This window comes from Coturnix japonica, chromosome 12, assembly GCF_001577835.2.
Source record: "Coturnix japonica isolate 7356 chromosome 12, Coturnix japonica 2.1, whole genome shotgun sequence".
NCBI lineage: Eukaryota > Metazoa > Chordata > Aves > Galliformes > Phasianidae > Coturnix > Coturnix japonica.
In genome coordinates this window covers 4,760,810-4,780,354 of record NC_029527.1, presented here as the reverse complement: position 1 = coordinate 4,780,354, position 19,545 = coordinate 4,760,810, and the positions used below count along the sequence as shown (strand labels likewise).

The 19,545-nt window shown below is 43.2% G+C and overlaps 1 protein-coding gene across 5 annotated transcripts in view; it reads left to right on the top strand.

The window, feature by feature from the left end:
* Positions 1-19,545, top strand: part of FGD3 (FYVE, RhoGEF and PH domain containing 3) — a 90,022-nt gene that overhangs the window by 45,953 nt on the left and 24,524 nt on the right. For 4 of the 5 annotated variants that reach the window (XM_032447338.1, XM_032447337.1, XM_015874822.2 and 1 more), the window contains exons 2-6: positions 6,511-6,681; positions 9,501-9,669; positions 10,379-10,973; positions 17,728-17,817; positions 18,600-18,736. In XM_032447338.1, coding sequence (XP_032303229.1) covers positions 6,511-6,681; positions 9,501-9,669; positions 10,379-10,973; positions 17,728-17,817; positions 18,600-18,736 — 1,162 coding nt within the window. Of the gene's footprint in view, positions 1-1,976; positions 2,109-6,510; positions 6,682-9,500; positions 9,670-10,378; positions 10,974-17,727; positions 17,818-18,599; positions 18,737-19,545 lie in introns of those variants that run through there. The other variant, XM_015874821.2, reaches the window with a different exon arrangement.

Sequence of the window (19,545 nt, the reverse complement as noted above, 5' to 3'; positions counted from 1 at the left end):
GTGGGGTGAATATGAAACATCCAGTAGTCTTTTAGGAGTCGTTACTTCAAGCTGGCTGGGATGGGATGATGGCCACTTGTATTCAGAGCAAAATCCTGCAGCTGGGTGCCTCTTTGGTTTGGTGAGCTGTGCTCTCACTTTCCCCAGCACAGGGCTGCATGCAGCGTTGTTCTAGCAGCTGGATTTCTGAGGTGTGCTCATGCTTCTGCCTTTGCTTTGTGGCGTAAGGAGTGTGAAGCTCTCAGTAGGAATGTTTTAGATGCATATTTAAAGCAGGGCAGTTGAAGAGAATTAGATGCAAAACTCCTCATTTCTGTCACTTGGAGATTTTCACTCCACCTATGCACATCTATAATTTATAAAATATACGCATAAATGTAGAGCAAACATTTAGTTTAGGAATGTTAGGAATTTATAGTTGGTACCTGAGGGGTTTGCCAGCTCACCCTGTCTGTGTGGGTGAAGGCTGGGGGAGGCCAGGACCCCCAGGGACAGCAGTGCTGCTCGTCCTGCAGCCACAGGTTTGGGGTGACCTTGCCAATGAGCAGAATGCTGTCCTACACATGTGGGAGATCACACCGCTGGGTTTTTAACAGTACTGAAAAGCACTTGTAAGAATTGAGAAGCACTGGAAAAGGTTATAAATCATCACTGAAGTCTCATCCCCTTCTGAAGACAATAATGAACTATTCAGTGGTCAGGCAAGTATTGTTAATTGCAGTGAAAGCAATGCACCTACCTCTGTTTGCCGATCTTCAGGACTAGTGCGTGTTGTACCTCTGTGTAGTGAGTTCATTTTTAGGACCTGCACTCCCACAGCAGTTGGCTTTTGGAAGCGGTTCAGGGAAGAACAACTCAGAGCTAAAAACTGATTTCTCAATAACACGTCTGTTCTGATTCAGATGATGAAAGGCCAGGGGCATAAAGCATGTACTGCTGCCAGTGAAGCATAGCCCTGAGTTATTTGGGTTAGCATGCAGTAATTTGCTTTAAAACTAGCTGATGATGTTAAAGGTGGGAGATCTTCATGCAGATTTATGTAAAACACTGTGACAGCGATGTTCAGTGGTAACCCTCAGGATGTTATTGAGATGTCTGTTAAAGGAAGTGTCCTCACCTAAGGCATTTAAACGAAGTCAGAAGAGGGCAAAAGTACGATGAACCCGAGAGCAGAATGCTGTAGGTGCAGGTTTGGGGGCTGTTGGGCCTTCCTGTGCTTTATATGCACAAATCTGTTTGTTTTAGCTGTTCGGATGAAAGTCTTTTCTCTTCTGGGTAAGTTTCTGTGTGGTTGGAAGTTAAACTCAATCTGTGTAATTTCTCACAGCCCTCCTCAGACACTCACTAGTTTGCTGTGGTTTACAAACTTTGTATTTTTCTCGTAAGGACACAGACCATCATTTCCCAGGAGAGTTGTGAGAGCCGTAACCAGAAATGGGAGAGAAGGAGGGCTGGATGTTTTCAGGACATCTTTTAGCCAGCTCAGTCCCTGCTGAGTTACACTGACTGTCATTTATGTGGGTTGTTTCACGGCAAACTTTAATGCTGTTACTTTCAGGGGCTGCACAGTCCCCCCAAGCCAACCCTTAGGGAAGGTTGTGTGTGACTGCACTTGGGGCAGTGCCCCTGTGCCACTCATCTACCACAGAAGCAGTCTTAAGAGTTTCAGAGCAGAGCACTGGGAGCTTTTGGTTCCTGTGACATGCCACTGCCATTCTCACATTAGTATCAAACTATATCTAAACAGCTTTTAAAGATGCGTGGCTTTATCTTTTTTTCTGCTTTAGAAAGATTCGGGATTCTAAATCATCTACATCCTGGGTGTTGTGTTTCAGAAACATAAAGCTAAGTGCCTATTTCTGCGGATTGCAGCAATCTCCTTTAACTTCTGCTTAGTAAAGCGCCTCAGCTCATACTTGCCACGTTTGTATACTTTGAGTCACCTAACCACACTGATCATAGGAAGTGGGATGGGGGAGGCCAGTTCCTGTGAGCATGGCATTTTAAACCATGAAACAAGAGCTGCAGCAGGAACCGCTCTGCCTTCTTCTGGCTGTGTTATAGTCTGAGCAAAGGATTAAAATGTGTGTGTCCCTGCTGGAATACAAGTAAGTGATATATATCTCTACTGATACAAAATTGCTTGCTTTCAGATATAATGTTTTCTTGATTGTTTCTGTAAGCTTGTGGTGATAGCTTTGCTGTCACTCTTCTTACTGAGGCTGACTTTTTGGAACGCCAGAAGAATAGATGTCATGTGCAATAACCATTGTTAATGTCATTGAGCTTGATAGAAGGGCACCCCCATTGAATGCTGCCTTTTCTGCAGCTCTGCACGTTGTGTCTGTGAGCGGTGCTGGTGGCACCTGCAGCTCTGTGGGGTTGGGAGGCAGGGACACATGGGGACAGGACACAGTGCAGGCTGACCTGGGTGGGGAGCCATGCGTGAGGTTCTGTCAGTGCTTCATCTCTGCCCTGGGCAGGAGGAAGAGGTGGGTTTTTAGTGGATTTGAGGGAAGGGCTGGAGTTAATTAAGTGGTGTGAAAGGAGAAAGAAGGATATGCCAGATGGCAGCATGGGGACAGGCCATTGCTGCCCCCAGCTCAGCATGGGGGTCAGGAGGAAGGGCAGTGTGAAATTGGAGATGGGGGGAAAGCTGTTGGCTGCAGGGCCCTGGAGCCCTCTGAGGGTGGTGCTGGGTGTTCTGTAACTGACTGCAACAAGCAGGGTAGTGTCATGCCACTGCTAGAGGTGATGCCTTTCTTTTGATTTGCAAGACAAATTTAATTGCAGCTCATTGCACTTAAGGCACACAAAACTGGGTTTTCCATCCAGCGTGGTGAATGCTTTCGTTTCTCTAAGAACGTCCTTAAACAACTGTGTCTGTAGCACTGCCTGAGTGTGAAGGGCAGAGTATTAAACCACTCGACAGATTCCTGCTGACGCAGGGAAGACATAATCAGCACCTTCTAATTTGTGACAGGGCTCCTCTTAGCACAGTCTGCTCATTCACAGCATACATTAGCTCTGCCCTTGCAGCCCCTTGCTTTCTAGCAGTAGGTTTCTGCCTTAAGGACAACATGAACCTCTCCTCCTTGAAAGGCTTTTGCTAAAGAGGAGGGAACAAAGAGAGAACTTCACTTATCAGAGGCAGCGTCAGGGAATGTATAAGTGGATGTTTCAGTTGAAAATAGAGATGTTGGAACTGGGAATAATGAAAACCTTTTAGGGGAGGCTATAGGTCATTGTGTATGCTCAGTTTGTAGCCAGGAGGTGGGAAGAGCTACGTTCCCATTGCAATACCTAATGAAAATAGCTCTGGTTGTTAATACTGGAGAGTTGCTGTTAAACCTGCTTGGTTCTGGGCACAGACTGGTTGTCTGCAGAAGCATCTTGTGCCATTACCTACATTCTGGTTTGTTTGAGTTTTTTTCCCACAGTGTTTGGTCAGACTGTTGCTGGTTGCTGACCCACTTGATGCACGCTTTGCAAAACAGCATCAGAAGTGGAGTCACCACGACCAGATGCATCTGTTCTATAACAGCTCATTTCCATCTGGAGTAGTTTCCTTTTTATATGCTTGAAGAAAGAGTAGAGAATTATAATGTCTTCCTGTGCTCTTAGAGTTGGACCCGGTGGATCGTGTTACACTGAGTTGCCTTTTGGAGCTGTTGACTTCAATGACAGCCTAACTCAGCAAAATATTAGGAAACTGGAGGCTGTGGGAGCCTGAGGAACTTGTGGGCGACAGCAGTGGAAGCACTGTCAGCAGCACTGGGAATGGCACCGCGCTGGCTGCTGGGATCCCTTCGTGTCCAGGAAATGGTCTGAGGAGCAGAGGCAGCCTCATACAGTGTGATGAGGATGGTGTTCCCTCTGGGTCCCAGTGCTGGGCTGGTTTGGGCATGGCAGGAGGCTGAAGGGCTTTATATAGAATCACAGAATAATTAAGGTTGGAAAAGACCATTAAGATCATCTGATCCAACCATCAATCCGTCACCAACATGCCCAGTAAATCAAATCATCAAGTGCAACATCTGCATAGTTCTTGTCTGTTCTGTTTGGCCGCACTAAGATAGCCCACCCAGCAGATCGTGCCGGTGCCCAGAGCACGTGAGTGAGCCTGTCCATGGAGGCATGGGTCTCACAGTATGCACTGCATGTTCAGCATTGCCACGCTGCCACAAGAAGGGGAAAAGAACAAAAAATGCAATATCATGCAATGAAATACAGTCATATTCATCTTTATGGATGTCTGGAAAAATCCTCTGATGATATTAATTCTCCGAAAAAGCGAGCTTTTAAAGTAGGTGTTGTTTACCGTTGCCTTCCTAGTGTGCTTAGTCTGTAGAGCGCTCTTCTACAAGCCCAGCATTTTTTATCCCTTCTAACCCTTGGTCATTCTCTGTGGCTTTACTGGCAGAGCTGGAGGTGGGCTGACATGGTGAGGTGCAGCAGTGTCCAGCTGGGCACTGCCCAAGTCTTCCTCCTGCAGGGTCTATGGTAAAGGTGCATCTTCTCGCTCCATGTCCCTTCCTAGGAGCACCCTGGCACGCTCCTCTAGATGTGGGTTGTACTTTTGGAGAATTCCATGGGAAATAATCCAGTAAATCTTGTTTTCACAGATCATTTTATAGTGCTTGAAAAAAATACGTGAAGAAAGTGGATTTTTGTCTTGTGCGCAAAAAGCGGTTCCTTAGGGGCCACATCAGAGATGAAAAGAGGGAACCATCTTGGCTTAGATTAAATAAAAAAGAATGAAAGCCACTTTTGTGGTTTCATCCATGCGTATTTTTCTTGATTTAGGGCCAGCACTACATTTCGTGTTTTAGGTGCTTGTGGCTTTCCAAGTTTCTCTTCTTTTTCAGTTATCAATTTTATTCTCTGCTTTACTCCCACACTTTACTCTTTGTTTGTGTCATCAATATGTGCATAGGTTAAGTTCAGACAGTAGGTGAACAGCAGCAGCATATGTACCATATATATGGTACAAAAATACTGTATTTTTGGAAGATGCTGTATTTCTTCTAAATGGTTGTTTTTAATGGGAAGTAGTAAGGCCTTGCAATGTATTTGCTCTGGAAATGCCTCTGAACACAAGTCCTGGAGCAAGTGAAGCCAAGTTCAGAGCTTTCTTTGGGCAGGATGAAGGCGTTTGCTTTCATCTGGTGACTTTGTGCCATGATTGTTTGCATGGATTCTGCCATAGGAGGGAGGTGCTGTAGGTACAAACATCCACTGAGAGTTGTGTTGTTCAAGTAATTCTGCACAAATGCATGTGCAGAAAACATGGGGCTGCTGGATTGCCACCCAGTCACCATCAGCAGTCAGTTCCTGCTGAAACACTTGTGTCTCTCCTCTGTATGCTGCTTTTCTCTTATGCGTGATTTTAATTTCTTGCTGTGTTGACCTGCTGAGGATAGGGAAGGAGGTTGTCCTTTCCCTTATAGCTGCCACGTCACAGCATGGCTGTTGTCACACAGAGCTCTTGATACCCAGAGCTGGGGCAGCTGCATAAGCTCCTTCTGTGATGATTTGCTTGAAATAATCCGTTAATCTGCTCTAACAATCTACTCTGCTTTCACTGCACTTTGCTGATAAGTGAAATCATATTTGAATAAAACCTAGTGCTTATAAGTGTCTGGTTTCAAATAGAAGCGTGTTTTAAAGCAGATTCAGTAGTAGAATTGCTAATGAAGCTTCATCAGCAACAACTGGCAGCCGTGATGAGGAATTCAGGGTTGTGTATTTGGGTGGCAGAGGTTGGGAAATATATTTGTGCCGTCTGTATCTATTTTTGTCAGCAGCATTAATATCTTATGCCTTTTTTTCCTTTAAATCTGTACTGCTGCAAAAGTTTCAGCTTCAGCTAATCTTCCCAGGCAGTCCGTGAGGCTCAGGTTTCAAAGTCATTATCCGAAAGGTCACATCCTGATTTAAGACCATTAGTGTAAACCCAGGATCGTTTAGTTGATGTGGATGGAGGTGCTTGTCGTTTCGGTTTTTTGATCGTAATATAAATCTAGCTAAGAGTGGGTTGCATTTGTGAGGCTAATTCTGTGTTCCTGAACACATCACAGGAAGGCTAAGATTGATTTTTCACCTTCCCTCACCTGAAGGGTGATGGGCATTTCAACTAGTACACTTCAAAACATTGAATATTAGTTGAGTTTCCTTTGCTATTGATTGATGGATTGTCATTCACATTTCTACATCGGATAGGCTTTCTACTATTTTGTCCTGCTGGAAGCATATACATTCTGATGTTCATTTGCAGCAATTTTGAACCACGGCCTTTTAAAACCATTTTTATGCCTTCTTACATGACACACTATCAAATGTAGTTTGAAGATTTGATGTTCCTGTAGACTTGTTACAAGACAAGTGGAAAAAGAAGTATTGTCTGAGTGAATGATGAGAACGATATGCTTCTGCAAGTAGCACACGATTTCTCCAGGATTAATGGAAGGAAATAAATATTGCCTTTTTTCTTTTATTTTTTCCTTCTAGGTTGCCCTTGTTCTCCTTTTCAAATCAAATGTCACATTGACTCAAATCCAGCGTTGGAAGCATGTGGGGAACTGCAGCATATCAGCCCGGCGCAATGTATCCATCAGACTGGAAGGAAGCCCAAAACCAAAACTCCACTGGCCAAAATGCATCCTCTGCAGAAACCCCAAGGCAAGTGGCTTTGACCTCCTAGCAATTCCACAAGCTTCTATCATACGTGACAGTTCTAAATTATTTTTTTTAATAAATTTTAAGTCAAAGCAAAGTATTTATTCTGTGTTCTACGGTTCTAGTGCAAGTAGGAGGGTTTTATTGTCTTCGGTTTTCCAGTTTTGGAGGGATCTTAGGGAAACCATTAAGAAGGAATTGATTCAAGAATAACTGATTGCTTAACTTATTGATTTACACTCCTTTTACTGTTATCATACCTCATATAGCTGTGAAATCTAGATTTAATTTAGCAATATTGTTTTCATTCTTTATCATTAGGTTTTTTTATAAATATTTATAATAGCTTGTCATTCAAACCTGGATCTGTTTTCCATTCGTTCTAAGAAGTCTATGCAGCAACAGGAAATGCCAGGGTAGAATCCATGTATTTTAAATATGAAAAACTCGTCACTTTCAAGGGATATGTGGGCTGTGGTAATTCCACAGTCCTGCCAGACTCAATGAAGTAGATGACCCAACAGTAGAATGCTTTCTTGAATAATTGTTCTTGATATTATCCTTTTAGACAGAACCCAGCTAACTGGGCTTCTTTATGCTGCTGTAGAAGTAACCCAACGTGAACCAAGACTCGGTCAGAGTTCCCATGGGAATCTCTCACACAGTACCCAATATTTGAAAATCAGACCTAATGGCTCAGAGTGTGCCGAGTTATACAAAACTACAGAGTATTCTTACAAGATCTGGTTGTAGATGTGCCATCAGTCTTCCTGGAAGACACTTCTTCATCATAAAATTTCAGTGTTGTTATTATTTCATTTACATTCTTTATAATAAAGCTACCTTTAAACAGTTCCTGCAGTTAACGTGCATGTAACAGTAGAGATCAATATGTAAGATCCTTTGCATGGTTGGTTTTTTTCTTCACTTTTATTGACTTTGTAAATTTGAAATGGCTTCTCTCCCTGGTAATAGTTTGTTGGTAACCTCTATAGTCTGAATACCAAGTAAAGATGGGAGAATTATTATTGCCTCTCTAGAGAAGTCAAATAATCAAAATAATAAATACAAATCACTACAGAGGCTCTAGGAACAGCTCTGCTTTAACCCCACCTGAGGCTGTGCGCTCTTGGCTCATGTTTTTTTCTGCTTCTTTTTCTTTTTTGCCTGTATTTGCTTCCCAAGGAACAGCTCTTCATACTCCGATTTATCATGTACAGACACATAAAATTACTGCTGTGGTTTATGTATTTATATACACACACATTTGAAATTATATATCATCTAGATATATTTTTATAGTATGTAAATTTATAGATATATGTGAGTGCAAATCACAGCACTGCGGATTAAGTGCTTGCCATGATAAGCCCAGCACTGCTGGGGTGATTTGATAGGAATTCCTTCCTCAGGTCACCTACCAAATGTGTGCTGACCCTTGGCATTGTTGTAGAAGAGGTTGTGAGATGGACAGCTTGTGGGCTGGGAAGCCTGAAGTAACACAGTGGCTGAGATGCTGACTGCATGCAGAGCTCAAAGGCTCCGGCCGTTGTCATCACTGCCCTCAGACAGTGACTGTCCATAGCCAGAAGAAGGAGGAGCCATAGGCTGATTTGGAGCTTGGAACAGTCAGCATTCTGCAGGGTCGGGACCACGTGGATTGACTTCTTGGGACCGTGTGTCTCAGCTGTAGCCTCCTCAAGAAAGTAACCCTGAAATTACACTCAGAACAGTTGCTAATTAAAGCTTCATTACAGAGTTAATTTCATAACACTGATGTGCCACGTGGAAATGCTTGAAATACATCGTTCTTGAAAGCATTGTTTAAGAAGACACATATGTCGAGTTCCCTCATTTGTGTAGTAACTCCTCGAATAGCCCAGATCAGAGGGAACATTTGGCAGCCCTGCTCCAAGTAGTACACATTTGGGAGTAATCACACTGCCAGTTTTCCTACCTTCTACTGTAAAGTCTGCTACTATGAAGCTGCTTTCTCTGTCTGAAACTGTAGCAGCACGTGAACCTGTTGCCATGGGTTACTGCTTACGTATTTCCAAAACCCTTTACTCTGCAAACAATGTAAGGTCTGAATATATATATTTTAAATGACTGGGTTTTTTTAAATACCGTATTTAACTTTGCACCTTCACCTCCGAATGAATTCTTAAGCAGAATGTACACGTTCTCACAATGTGCTTTATTTATATAATATATAACTCAACGTAGAACCAAAAGAGGAAGGAAATTTATGAAGACTACACCACGGAAGGCATGGGGGAGGGAGAATGAAAGGAAGAAAAGCTATTATGTTCTGCTTGTGGGTTTTTTGGCCAAGCAAATACAAGGCACTGAACTCCATGGTGGGATTGTTTCTGTGGTGGTTTGTTTTGGTTCAGCTTTTTTGTTGTGTTTTTTTTTTTTCTTTTCAACATAAGAGATTGAACAGAGCGTTGGAGTCTTGAAAAGTCATGGGAGGGGAAACTCAGTGGCGCGGTTGAGATGCTGAGCCTATTTGCAAAAACGAAGTGTGAGCTGCGCATCCTGTTTGGTAACAAGGAAGCGGTACATTGCAGTGAGCTGTGCTGCTCTTTAACACGTTTTATACAATGGGAGAGATGCAAAATAGAGGACCATCTTTTTTCTTTAGTGTACAACTGTTTGCTTTTGCATAAGGGACGGTTTGGGACTACACCAAGTGGAATTTATAAAGGTTGAAAGAATGGATATTCCTTGTTCTGCGTTGTGCGCCTGCATTTTTTTTTCCACTTTAAGATAAAGAAGAAGATGATTTATCCTCCTGTTTCTTCCTCCTGTTTTATTAGTACCTCCTAAGCCTGTCCACCTCAAACCTGGGCAAGAAAGAATTCCTCCTGCACCTTCTCGGCCTTTACCAGCTGATCCCAAGTCATCAAGGAGCTTAGTGCCTGGAGAGGAAGAAATACCAATATCCGCGGGAGTCAACACCCTCATTGAGAAATTTGAAAGCATTCGGTAAATATGTCGTTGTACCTTTGAAACTGTATTTCAGTGGGTATTACTTTGTAACTTGGAGTGTTTGAATTGGAGTGTTCTCCCACAAGTGATTAGCTCGGAGTCTGCATTTAGTAAGTTCATTTGTTTTGGCATTATAGGAAATTGATTACTGTGACACAAGATAATTGAGTTCTCTGCTTAAGACTCGGTAAGCATCAGGCTTACTGTTGCATTGCTTCTTGGAGGCAGGGTATAGTTCAGCATCAGTGTACTTTGAAATGGCATAGTGTATAAAAGCTTCCTTAGAAACTGTTTATTTCATAAACACACGAAAATCCTCTTCAAAAGACAGGACTTGGCTGATGGACCTAAATGATTGTTTTCATAAAGAGGGAACGGAGACAGAGACACTGTACTGTGCCTTTTAGTGTGTGATGATTCCTCTTGCCCAAAATGTTCAAACCAAACTGTATTTGCAAGGTGGGACTTATTAGAAGTTTGGGATTCTAATGGTACCTTTTCAGTTAAACTTACGGTTAGAAGTGGTGTGTTTTTTACCTGAACGTTGGGTGTTACAGCAGTATTTGAACACATGCCTCCTGGTATTAGGGAGCTGTAAGAAATGCAGCTTGAAACGAATGATAATCAGGCCCAGTCTCTTTTGAGGCACTTTTGTAACCTCTCATTGTTGATGTGAGTGACTGGGGTGCTTTCTCTTCACCTGCAGGCAACCTGTACATATTCTTCAAAGGAACCAGCTAAATTTAGCTCTTAAGATGGAACCAGGCCTGGACTCATCCAAGCAGTCGAGCTCGTGTGACTGTGACATGGTTGCTTCCAGCGGCTGTTCAGCAAATGAAAAAAGTGAACCAGATGAAAATGAGCCAGACGTACCGTGCGGTGCGGATCTATCTACAGACATAATGAAAATTAAAGAGCTAAGCATAGGCGATACCAAAAGCCATGAAGACTGTACTGCTGTGAATGTGAGCAAAGAACCCTCTAGAGAGCTTGGCAATAAAGACTCAACTGCAGAACTGAACGGTAATGGTAAAATTCCCAACAGAGACAGTGGCATTGACAGCCCTTCTTGTAGTGTGGCAGGGGAAACTTTCCCCAACGAAGAAGGTGTGGAGCAGAAGAAGCCCGGTGTGTCTGGGAACCCAGGGGAGATGGAACCTGACAGAAAGGGCACCAAATCTTCCTCTGCAGAGCAGAAGAGAGACTCCACACAGGATGAAGACAGTGACATTGATGAAGGAAGTAGTGAGGAACAAGAAACAGCAGAAGTGCCAAAGTTAGAGTATATGGATGTAAACAAGGTAAGGTGGTTTAACGTTACTTTACCTGAGGCCTGTTTCTGACTCTCCCCAGAGATCCCTTGCATCACTTTTGTATGTTTAGGATTTTTGCAAAATGTCTGCAAAATATTCCCCTGCTTGATTTTTTTTTTTTTCCCCCCTCTTTTTTTCTTTGGTTGTGTTTGGAGTGTTTTTCACTTGGGCATCATCAGAGTACGGTTGACATAGAGGGTTTGTGTTTAGAACTATACCATGAGCACTAACAGCCAGGACTAGTGAACTGCAGCCAGTGAATTGTAGTGCTCACATCTCAATCCATGCAAATTGAGTGGTTCTGCCGAGGTCACAGAATAAATCCTGAGTTATGTACATCAAGAGCTTGTCCTTTTGGGAGAGGTGGCAGTTTAAACTCATTCAGTAGCTCCTAGGTCAGATCAGTCAGAGAGTGTGACACAGTGGTGAAATTGTATGCAAGTATATGGTGTGCTTGAAGTTCTGTCATTCAGTGCTGACAGCTATAACTTCAGAGTACAATTAATTCTCTGTGGTGTCCCCTTCTTTTCCAAGTAGACAGTGTGATGAGACAAACACACCTCCAGGAAAGTATGAAAAAGTCCCGGAATTTATCTAGTGAATGCACTGCTTTATGCTGCATTCCTTTCTTTTTATTACAAGCTCAGGCTTGTGTGATGAGAGCCACCTTCCTTTCAGATGGCTCAAACACCAGCATTATTGCCTGGGACAGGTGTTACCCATCCAATACCAGTAATAGCTGACCTGAAAGCAAAACTTGAGAGTTTGTTCTGGTCAATAGTCCCTGTCAAAGTGAAAGTTGTTTGTATCCTTGTAAATGAACTGATGCTTTCCATCCTAATTGTGCAGACTTCCATTTGTTCAGCTAGTGGTGTTTTATCCTAGAGGTTCCAGATCAGCAAAGCCTCGGCTCAGGTGTCAGGACCTCCAGGATCTCTTTGACTCCATCCAGGAGGGAGCCTGAGCATGGTTCTCATCGCTTATCCCTGCTGCCATTTGTTAACACTTGTGGACTGGAACGGCCATAAAGCATCCTGCAGACTAGGGAGTAGTGAGGGCCATGTGAGCTGGGTCTGTCTGGCAAACCTGGCTGCTTGCTGTATATAGAGAGGATGTGATCTTATTTGCCTGCCCACAGGTCTGCAGTCTCACCTGGTAGCTGGTGGGGATGGCAGCCTGTCAGCTGGGCAGGAAGGCTGCAGGGCAGGCAGCCTGTGTCCTGTGCAGCGTTAAATCCATGGCAACATGAGACGGGATCCAGCAGGCCTGCAGGTCTGCACTGCCAAAGGAAATGTGTATTGTATGCAAGAAATCAGTGTGGGGGATCCTCCAGAAAGGTATTACTGGGAAAGATTCTTATTAGCATCTGCTAAAACTTGTGTCCATTAACATCTGGTATCTCTTCAGTGTTCTGCTAGTGTAAGCTCATTTACATCTCACTTCACAAGCATCCCCATCATAGTGCATGGCATCTGGTCTGCTGCTGTTCACTTTCCCTTATGTGTATGTTCATACATAAACACATATGCTATGAAATACTTTAATTATTTTATCTTTGTAATATATGTATATAGGTATTTGTGCAACTAAAATATTATTTAAAAGATTATTAGTTGCAGCATACCAGCAAGAAAAGGTCTTTAATCTGGGTATTAGATTTCCTGTTTCAGTTAGGCAGGCAGTACCAAAGCAGCTGTGGCAAGCCCAAGTGGAAGACTTTACAGTATCACTAAGAAGAGCTTTAGTGACAAATACTACAGATAATTACTGGTCTAAGACATCAGAGTTTTGATGGCTGTTTTTAAATAGCGTTCATTAGGCTAAATATCCATACAGTGTGAAATAATGCAGTTAAACACTGAGTTATGTGGTCATATTTGTCAGTAGGGTGCTTAATGAATTTATAAAAGAGCAGGATCTCTAGAGAAGGAAGTGCTTTGTTTTCTTGTGTTCCTTTTCTTCTCACTGGGTCTTCTCATCTAAATGAGTATGGGAAGACAGGTGTGACATTGAAGTGATGTACTTCAGGTCTGTCCTTGCATTTTGGCTTGATTTCAGTTTTTAGAAGGCAGTTTTGACTCTGACCACAAGTAGTAAGCTCAGTTTTGTGGCCACGTGTGGGGAAAGGCTTAAAGACGTGCTGCCTCTCCTTCAGTGTAAGGATTGTGCCCTCTTCTGGGGACGCAGTGTGCATCATTTCAAGGTCAGGTGAAGCCAACTTGTGTGTTAGATCTCCACAGCACGCTCCCATTCTGCCCTTTGGTTCTGTTGCAAATCTGGACACTGCAGAGCAAGTGTGTAAGGGTACAGAGCCATGGCTTTTGACAAGCATGATTTGATCTGAAACTGCCTTTATGTGGTTGCTCTGAGTTCACATCACCCTTGACAAAATAAGCAGTTCTCCAGAAAGCAACATGCCAGGCCTGCTGGGTGGAAGAGCTCAGTGAGCACCCATGTTGGTGTGTGAGTAGGAGAGACCCCTTCCTCCCCCCAGGGGAGGCTGTGTGTCCAGGCTTTGTTCCTGCCTCCCCCTTCCTACTGCCGGTACTGGGCTGCAGCTGCACAGCGGAGGTAACCAACGCTCTCATTAAACAGTCACGTTTTCCAGAGAGCTTTGTTGTAGTTGGAGGAGGATGCATGGGAAGTACAGCTGCAGAATGATTTAACGATGGCTCAGTAATTCCTGGGATATTGCGTTAAGCAAAGTTCATGAATAAACATCAGTAGAAAATGAATCGTATTTGCTTTTTTCCTCTCTAGATTTCTACTTCGGAGCTCTCTCCGTCTACCACCCGAGCTTTCACACATCCCATGGCTGGTGAAGTCATGCAGCCTGATAGATGACTTGCATTGTTTTATTTAGTCTAGGTTCAGCTCTGCAGCGTGATGTGGCTTCCTTTGGGAGTCTGCAGCGCAAGCTCACAGATCTCACTGTTAGCACACAATTATTGAGATACGTTTTAAATCACAGGAGGGACTTGCTGGGATTTCCAGCAATCTTTTATCAGAATGAGAATGAACAGGGGGAGCTTATTAGTTTTGATAACGTTTCAGAAATGTCAGGAGCTCTGAAAACTGAGGCATGTTAACCTTGGTGGGTACAAAAAAAGCAGTGACAAAAGCAGAACCGAGGAGCTGTCATGCTTTGCAGCCTCTGTTACCTGAGGTTCTGAACACCAGCTGTCTGGGAGCGGTGGAGTGATGCTGCTGAGATGGGCAATGCTTTCTTGTATCCTTTTGCTCAGATATTTTTCACTAGCAGTAATGTGCGCTCATTAATAATCACCAAAAAATGCCTTTCTCCATCTGTCCCGCTTCGTGAGAACCTGCTGTGTAAAATAATGCTGATAATGGAGAGCCCCCCTGGGCCTCGTACAGCCACTGACGTGTTCCTGTTCTGCCTGTACCTAGCTGGAGTTGTGCTTCTGATTTCACAGTGCAGTTTGTGTTGGAAAACGTGACCTGCAGTCCCACAAGTCAGACCTCTGGGTAAAATTATCTCCACGTGTATTTGGGGAAAAAAAGATTTTGACTCGGCCTTGAAGAGGATATGAAGTGATTACCTTCACTTCCTGATTTGACACTGGGGAGCGTGGCCCAAGTAATTGTTTTCTTATGAGAATCTATGGAGGCCTCCTGATTTGGTCCTCCAGTTGGCTTACAGCAGGTTAGTGGGGGAGCTTTGTTTGGGGACTTTCTGTCTTGTTTCCTGATGCAGTGATACTTTCCAAGCCTAGAATCCACACAAGTTACCCGCTAAGCAAAACAGCAGAGTCAGTCATAGAGTGCTCATTAAGAAAAATCAGATATGTTCTCATCTTCACTTGTATTGAATACGCTGAATAAAGTGAGATCTCAGCGCTACAAAGAAGCCCTACAAATCGGACAAATTATCCATGCTGCTTTCAACATTTTTCACTGAGGAATTTGTGTATGATCTTTTTGGGACCTTCTGCAGGGGATGGAGGGCAGCAGGTTGGCCCGAGCCCTGCCCCAGCCAGTTACAACCTGCAGGAGGGCAACCATTGCCTCCAGATCCTGCTCCCTGCCTGGCACCTGGTGGACAGCTGGGCAGGCTCTGCAGGAAGCGCTGATGTTGCACAACACACCATCTGCTTTTACCCACTTTGTGATTGGCACGTTAGACATGTTTGCAGGTGCTGATGTACTCCAGTTGCAGGTGGGAATCTGCCCTTTATGAGAACCTGGTGCTGGTTGTGCATTTCCTTTATTTTAAAATGTTTTATGGACACTTACAGCTGAAAACGAATTGTTGGACTTTCAACACAGAAGTGAAAGAGCATCACGCAACTGCTGCTCCAAGCACTGCAGGGAGCTTCCTGTGTCACAAATAAGCACCGACACTTCCCTTTTCTCATCTTCCTTGTCATTCCGCCAGCTCAGCTGCTCTGAAAAAGTCCTACAGTAGTTTTTAGGCTGTTGTGTGGGACTGTGGTCCTGCCAAGTGGTCATGGAGGGCAAAGGAGGAGTGAAACACGTTTAAAAAGAATAAAACAGCTTAGAATGCATTTTAATTGGAAAACTGAGTATTTTATTTGCCATGTCATTTACGTGCCTTGTAAATGGCACATTTTTTTTCGGCAGGTTGGTGACCTGCACATAGCAGGGGGGTTGAAACCAGGTGATCATTGCGGTCCTTTTCAACCCAGGCCATTCTATGATTCTCCTTGCTACTGGTTCACCTCAGCATTAGTGATGTTAGGGGTCTCCTCAGGCTGGGCATGCTGTGTCTCTACTGATTTCTTTGTTACCTGAGGACTCTTCCCCCGACCATCTTTGTTGCCTGAGTCATTAGGCTGAAGCCTCCTTACTTCAGTCAAGCAGGGCTCTTCGTTTCCTGTCAGCCTGTAAGTTGTGTTAGTAAATGTGAACAGAGACTTACATAAAGCTGTTAAATAAGGAATATAAATGCATTTCAGTTTGTACACTTCTTCCTTTAGAAACACAGACCATGAAATACCTTGTCCACATCCTCTGCATTATGGCTCTGGCTGTATTGAATCTGTCCTTCCATGAGCACACAGTGCAGGAGGGTTGGAGCTGTGCTGTCCTTATAATTCACTGCATCAACTATTTTAAGTATGTCAATTGAAAGGTGAATAAGTTGCAGATCAGTCTGAAAACCATGCCTGTCTGCCACTAGCAGAAGGAACAGCTGAAGATGATCTTGCCTTAAAACATAATGCTCAGCTCAGGCTGATATTGTGCTCAGCCGTGGTTTGGTCTCTGAGCAGATGTCAGCAAGATTTTTGTAAGTATAAACTGAGTTGCAGATGGTGAAGGTCAGGAGGTTAGAAAGTGCCTGTGCTATGTAAAGATTTACTTTTGTGAGCAAATGTACTTGGTTGAAAATAATTATTTTTCAAATTCAGAACTCAAACAAATCAGAGGATGTTCTGGGTGCTGGCGTGCCAGCCGGATGACATCAGCCCCTTTCATTCAGGCACTTCAGCAAAGCTGGCAAATAAATTCTTTCTCAGCAAGAGATCCCTGTTATTGGAATCTTAATGGCCAGCAATGTCTTTCATTATAATCTATAATAAGTTGTGTTTCTCCAGAACAGCTTCAAAGCATTGTGCTGTGGTCTTTTTTCTCCCAGAATATTAACATATATCATATGAGTATTCACTCAATCCAGCATTTCCAATACAGCAGAAGTCCTCACTGTCCCTTGGTTGCTGCTTCTATCACAGAGCTGCAGGTACTTGGGCTGAGTGGTACCTTGTGTCACGTAGGGTAGCTGTGGGCCTGGTTTGCTTGGATTCATGGCTAGCTTTGAAAAGGCTTTGAGGACTTTTGGTTGCACAGCGGTTTGCTTGAATGTATTTTTTAATTTAAATTTGTTTCTTTTTGACTTTGTATATAATCAAAACAAGATGGCACTGAAGAAGCTTAAAGAGAGTGTTTCAGTGACACTTTCTAACCATGCTGTGTGTCTAGTGAGGGACTGGCAAGCAGACAAAGATAGGTGCTGGGGACAGAAATCACTGGTGCTGCTGAGGGGCCCAGGTGCTTCCTGGAGCAGAAGCAGGCTTTGTTTTTAATTGACTTCAGCTGGACTCATTCTCTGCGGATTTGTCCGGTCCTTTTGTGAGCCTGTGGGAACCTTTGCTGCCTGCTGTGTTGTGTGCTCCAGGGCTGTGCACGCAGGGTTGTGGTGCTCAGGGAAACAGCCCTCAGTCTTGAAGCAGCACCACAGCAGTTTGATTTGATGCACTCAGTTTTCCAGCTCAAGGAATAGTGAATAGTTGCACCAAGCTGTTGCTGTCTGTTCCATTAACCATTTATACATCTTCATCACAGTTGTCTTTTTCCCAACTCCGGCCCATTAAAATTTCCTGACCCTTTACCATCCTTGCTGCCCCTTTCCACTGTTGTACTCCTGTTTCTACCAACCAGCCCTCAAGTCTGGAACACAGTTTTGATTTGATTACATGTAGACATGAAGTCTTGACCTTCAAAGGAATCAAAGGACTTCAAAGGAGTTTGTCAGAAAGCTAAAGCTGGTGTCAGAAAATAGCTTAAAAAGTGTCTCTAGAACAAACGGATCCTTAGGTGAGAAGTGTGGAGCAGATTCTGGACTGTTTTAAGCTCATTCACTTTGGGCTTCTGTATTGGCAGGGAATTTGGCCCATGGAGAAAATGGGAGGGAGAACGATTGGTGAAAGTTAGTTTTGCAGATGGATTCTGTTATTTGTGACTCCTTTTATTTTTTTTCCAGTGTACAGAGCCCCAAAAGCTGTTCAACATTGCAAACGAACTGCTCCATACAGAAGAAGCGTATGTTAAAAGACTCCATCTGTTGGATCAGGTAATTCAATTTTGAATAAGCTACGTTTTGTTTTCTGTGAGCTGCAGTGATGTCTTCCATTCAGCCTCTAAGCTACAGCCCAGTAGTGAAGATACAGCTTGTTGGTGGGAGAGGGGCTTTGCTTGTGTTATGGTTCATGTGTTAGAATCATAGAATCTCTGAGGCTGGAAAAGACTTAAAATATCATCCAGTCCAACCATTCACCTATTACCAATAGCTCCCACTAAACCATGTCCCTCAACACAGCATCCAGTTGTTCCTTGAAAACCGTCGTTCCTGTGGAAAGCTTTCCAGTGTTTGCTTTGGATGAGCACAGGCTGTTTCAAGACCCTAGAAATCCAGGGAGTGTTTTTCACTTTTGTTCAGTACACTGTGATTTTCCTACAGAGAAACAAAATAATCAAAGGGCTGGTTTTGCTTCGTGTAAATACCAGTTAAGTGCTCTTCAGGGACCAATTGTTCTTTGCAGCTTCCACTCCCAAAAACAAGATGTCTCATCTTCTCAGTAGTTTCAGTCTTTTTGGCTTATATCAAATCAATGCCCCAGACATTTCTAACAGAGAAGAAAGCCCTTATGCATAAATCTGACCCTGTTTGACAACGGGCTGATGTTTTGTGAAACTCCTGAAAATGCTCAGGTTAGCGAACCCCAGGGGCTGAGTGCCAGAAGTCAGATATTGTGGCTCTGTTCTGAGGCAGTCAGCTTTGTAATACTGCAACCTGATGCCACTGTGTTCAGGACGTTTTAAACTCTGTGTTGGTACTGTCTTTGTCTCACACAGGTGTTTTGCACTAAGTTGTCAGAAGCAGGTATTTCATCTGAAGTGATAACGGGCATCTTTTCAAATATTTCTTCTATCTATTGTTTCCACGGACAATTTCTTCTTCCTGAGCTCAAAACAAGAATTACTCAAGAATGGTGGGTAACTGTCAGTATAATTACTTTCAAATTATATTTTCATGCAACTTTTAGTGACCCATCTGCTTTTATTCCAGCATTTTTAATTGTTTAGTGTAGAAGTTCACTTGTTATTTAACACGTTAGCATGGAGTCTCTTAAACCTCTTTTACCTGTCTTGTTCCTGAATACAGGAGTAGAGCTGAGTGCTCAACATTTCTAGAGTGCTTGGTGACAATTTTCGTTCCAGACCAGAGCTATTGGAGCTATTTCTCTTGTATTTCCACTCTCCTTGTTTTGCAGTACTGTGAAACTGTAGTACTAGGAAAGAAGCAGAGTCCTTATTTTGGCTCCATGGATGAAGTATCTTGTCCCCAATGTGAAGTATTGAAAAACATGGTTATTTCCCAAAGAAGGAAAACGCATCATCATGTCACAGTCTAGACTATGCATTCCATGTTGGAGACTTCATGAGACACATCCATTTGATATTTTAATGTAGTGATTATATAAAATTCACTGTTACGCAATTAGCATTTTATCAGCCAAACAAAGGAAAATCTAGAAAGATAAGATAGGCAGCTTTGTGCCCATGAACGAGTTTACATCTGTTACACAGCTGCTTCTATTGTATTTTAGTACCACAGCATTGGACAAGTTCTGGCCTTCTGTGAAATATAAATATTATTTGTTAAGCTGTACATATACTTTCTTTAAGAAAGTAGTTCTTTTTTTAAATATAAGTAATAATGGTCATATATCAATTAAAATTTGACAGCTGTAGTAAGTTTTAACCTTTCTGCCTATCACTCCATTTAATTGTAAGGTAG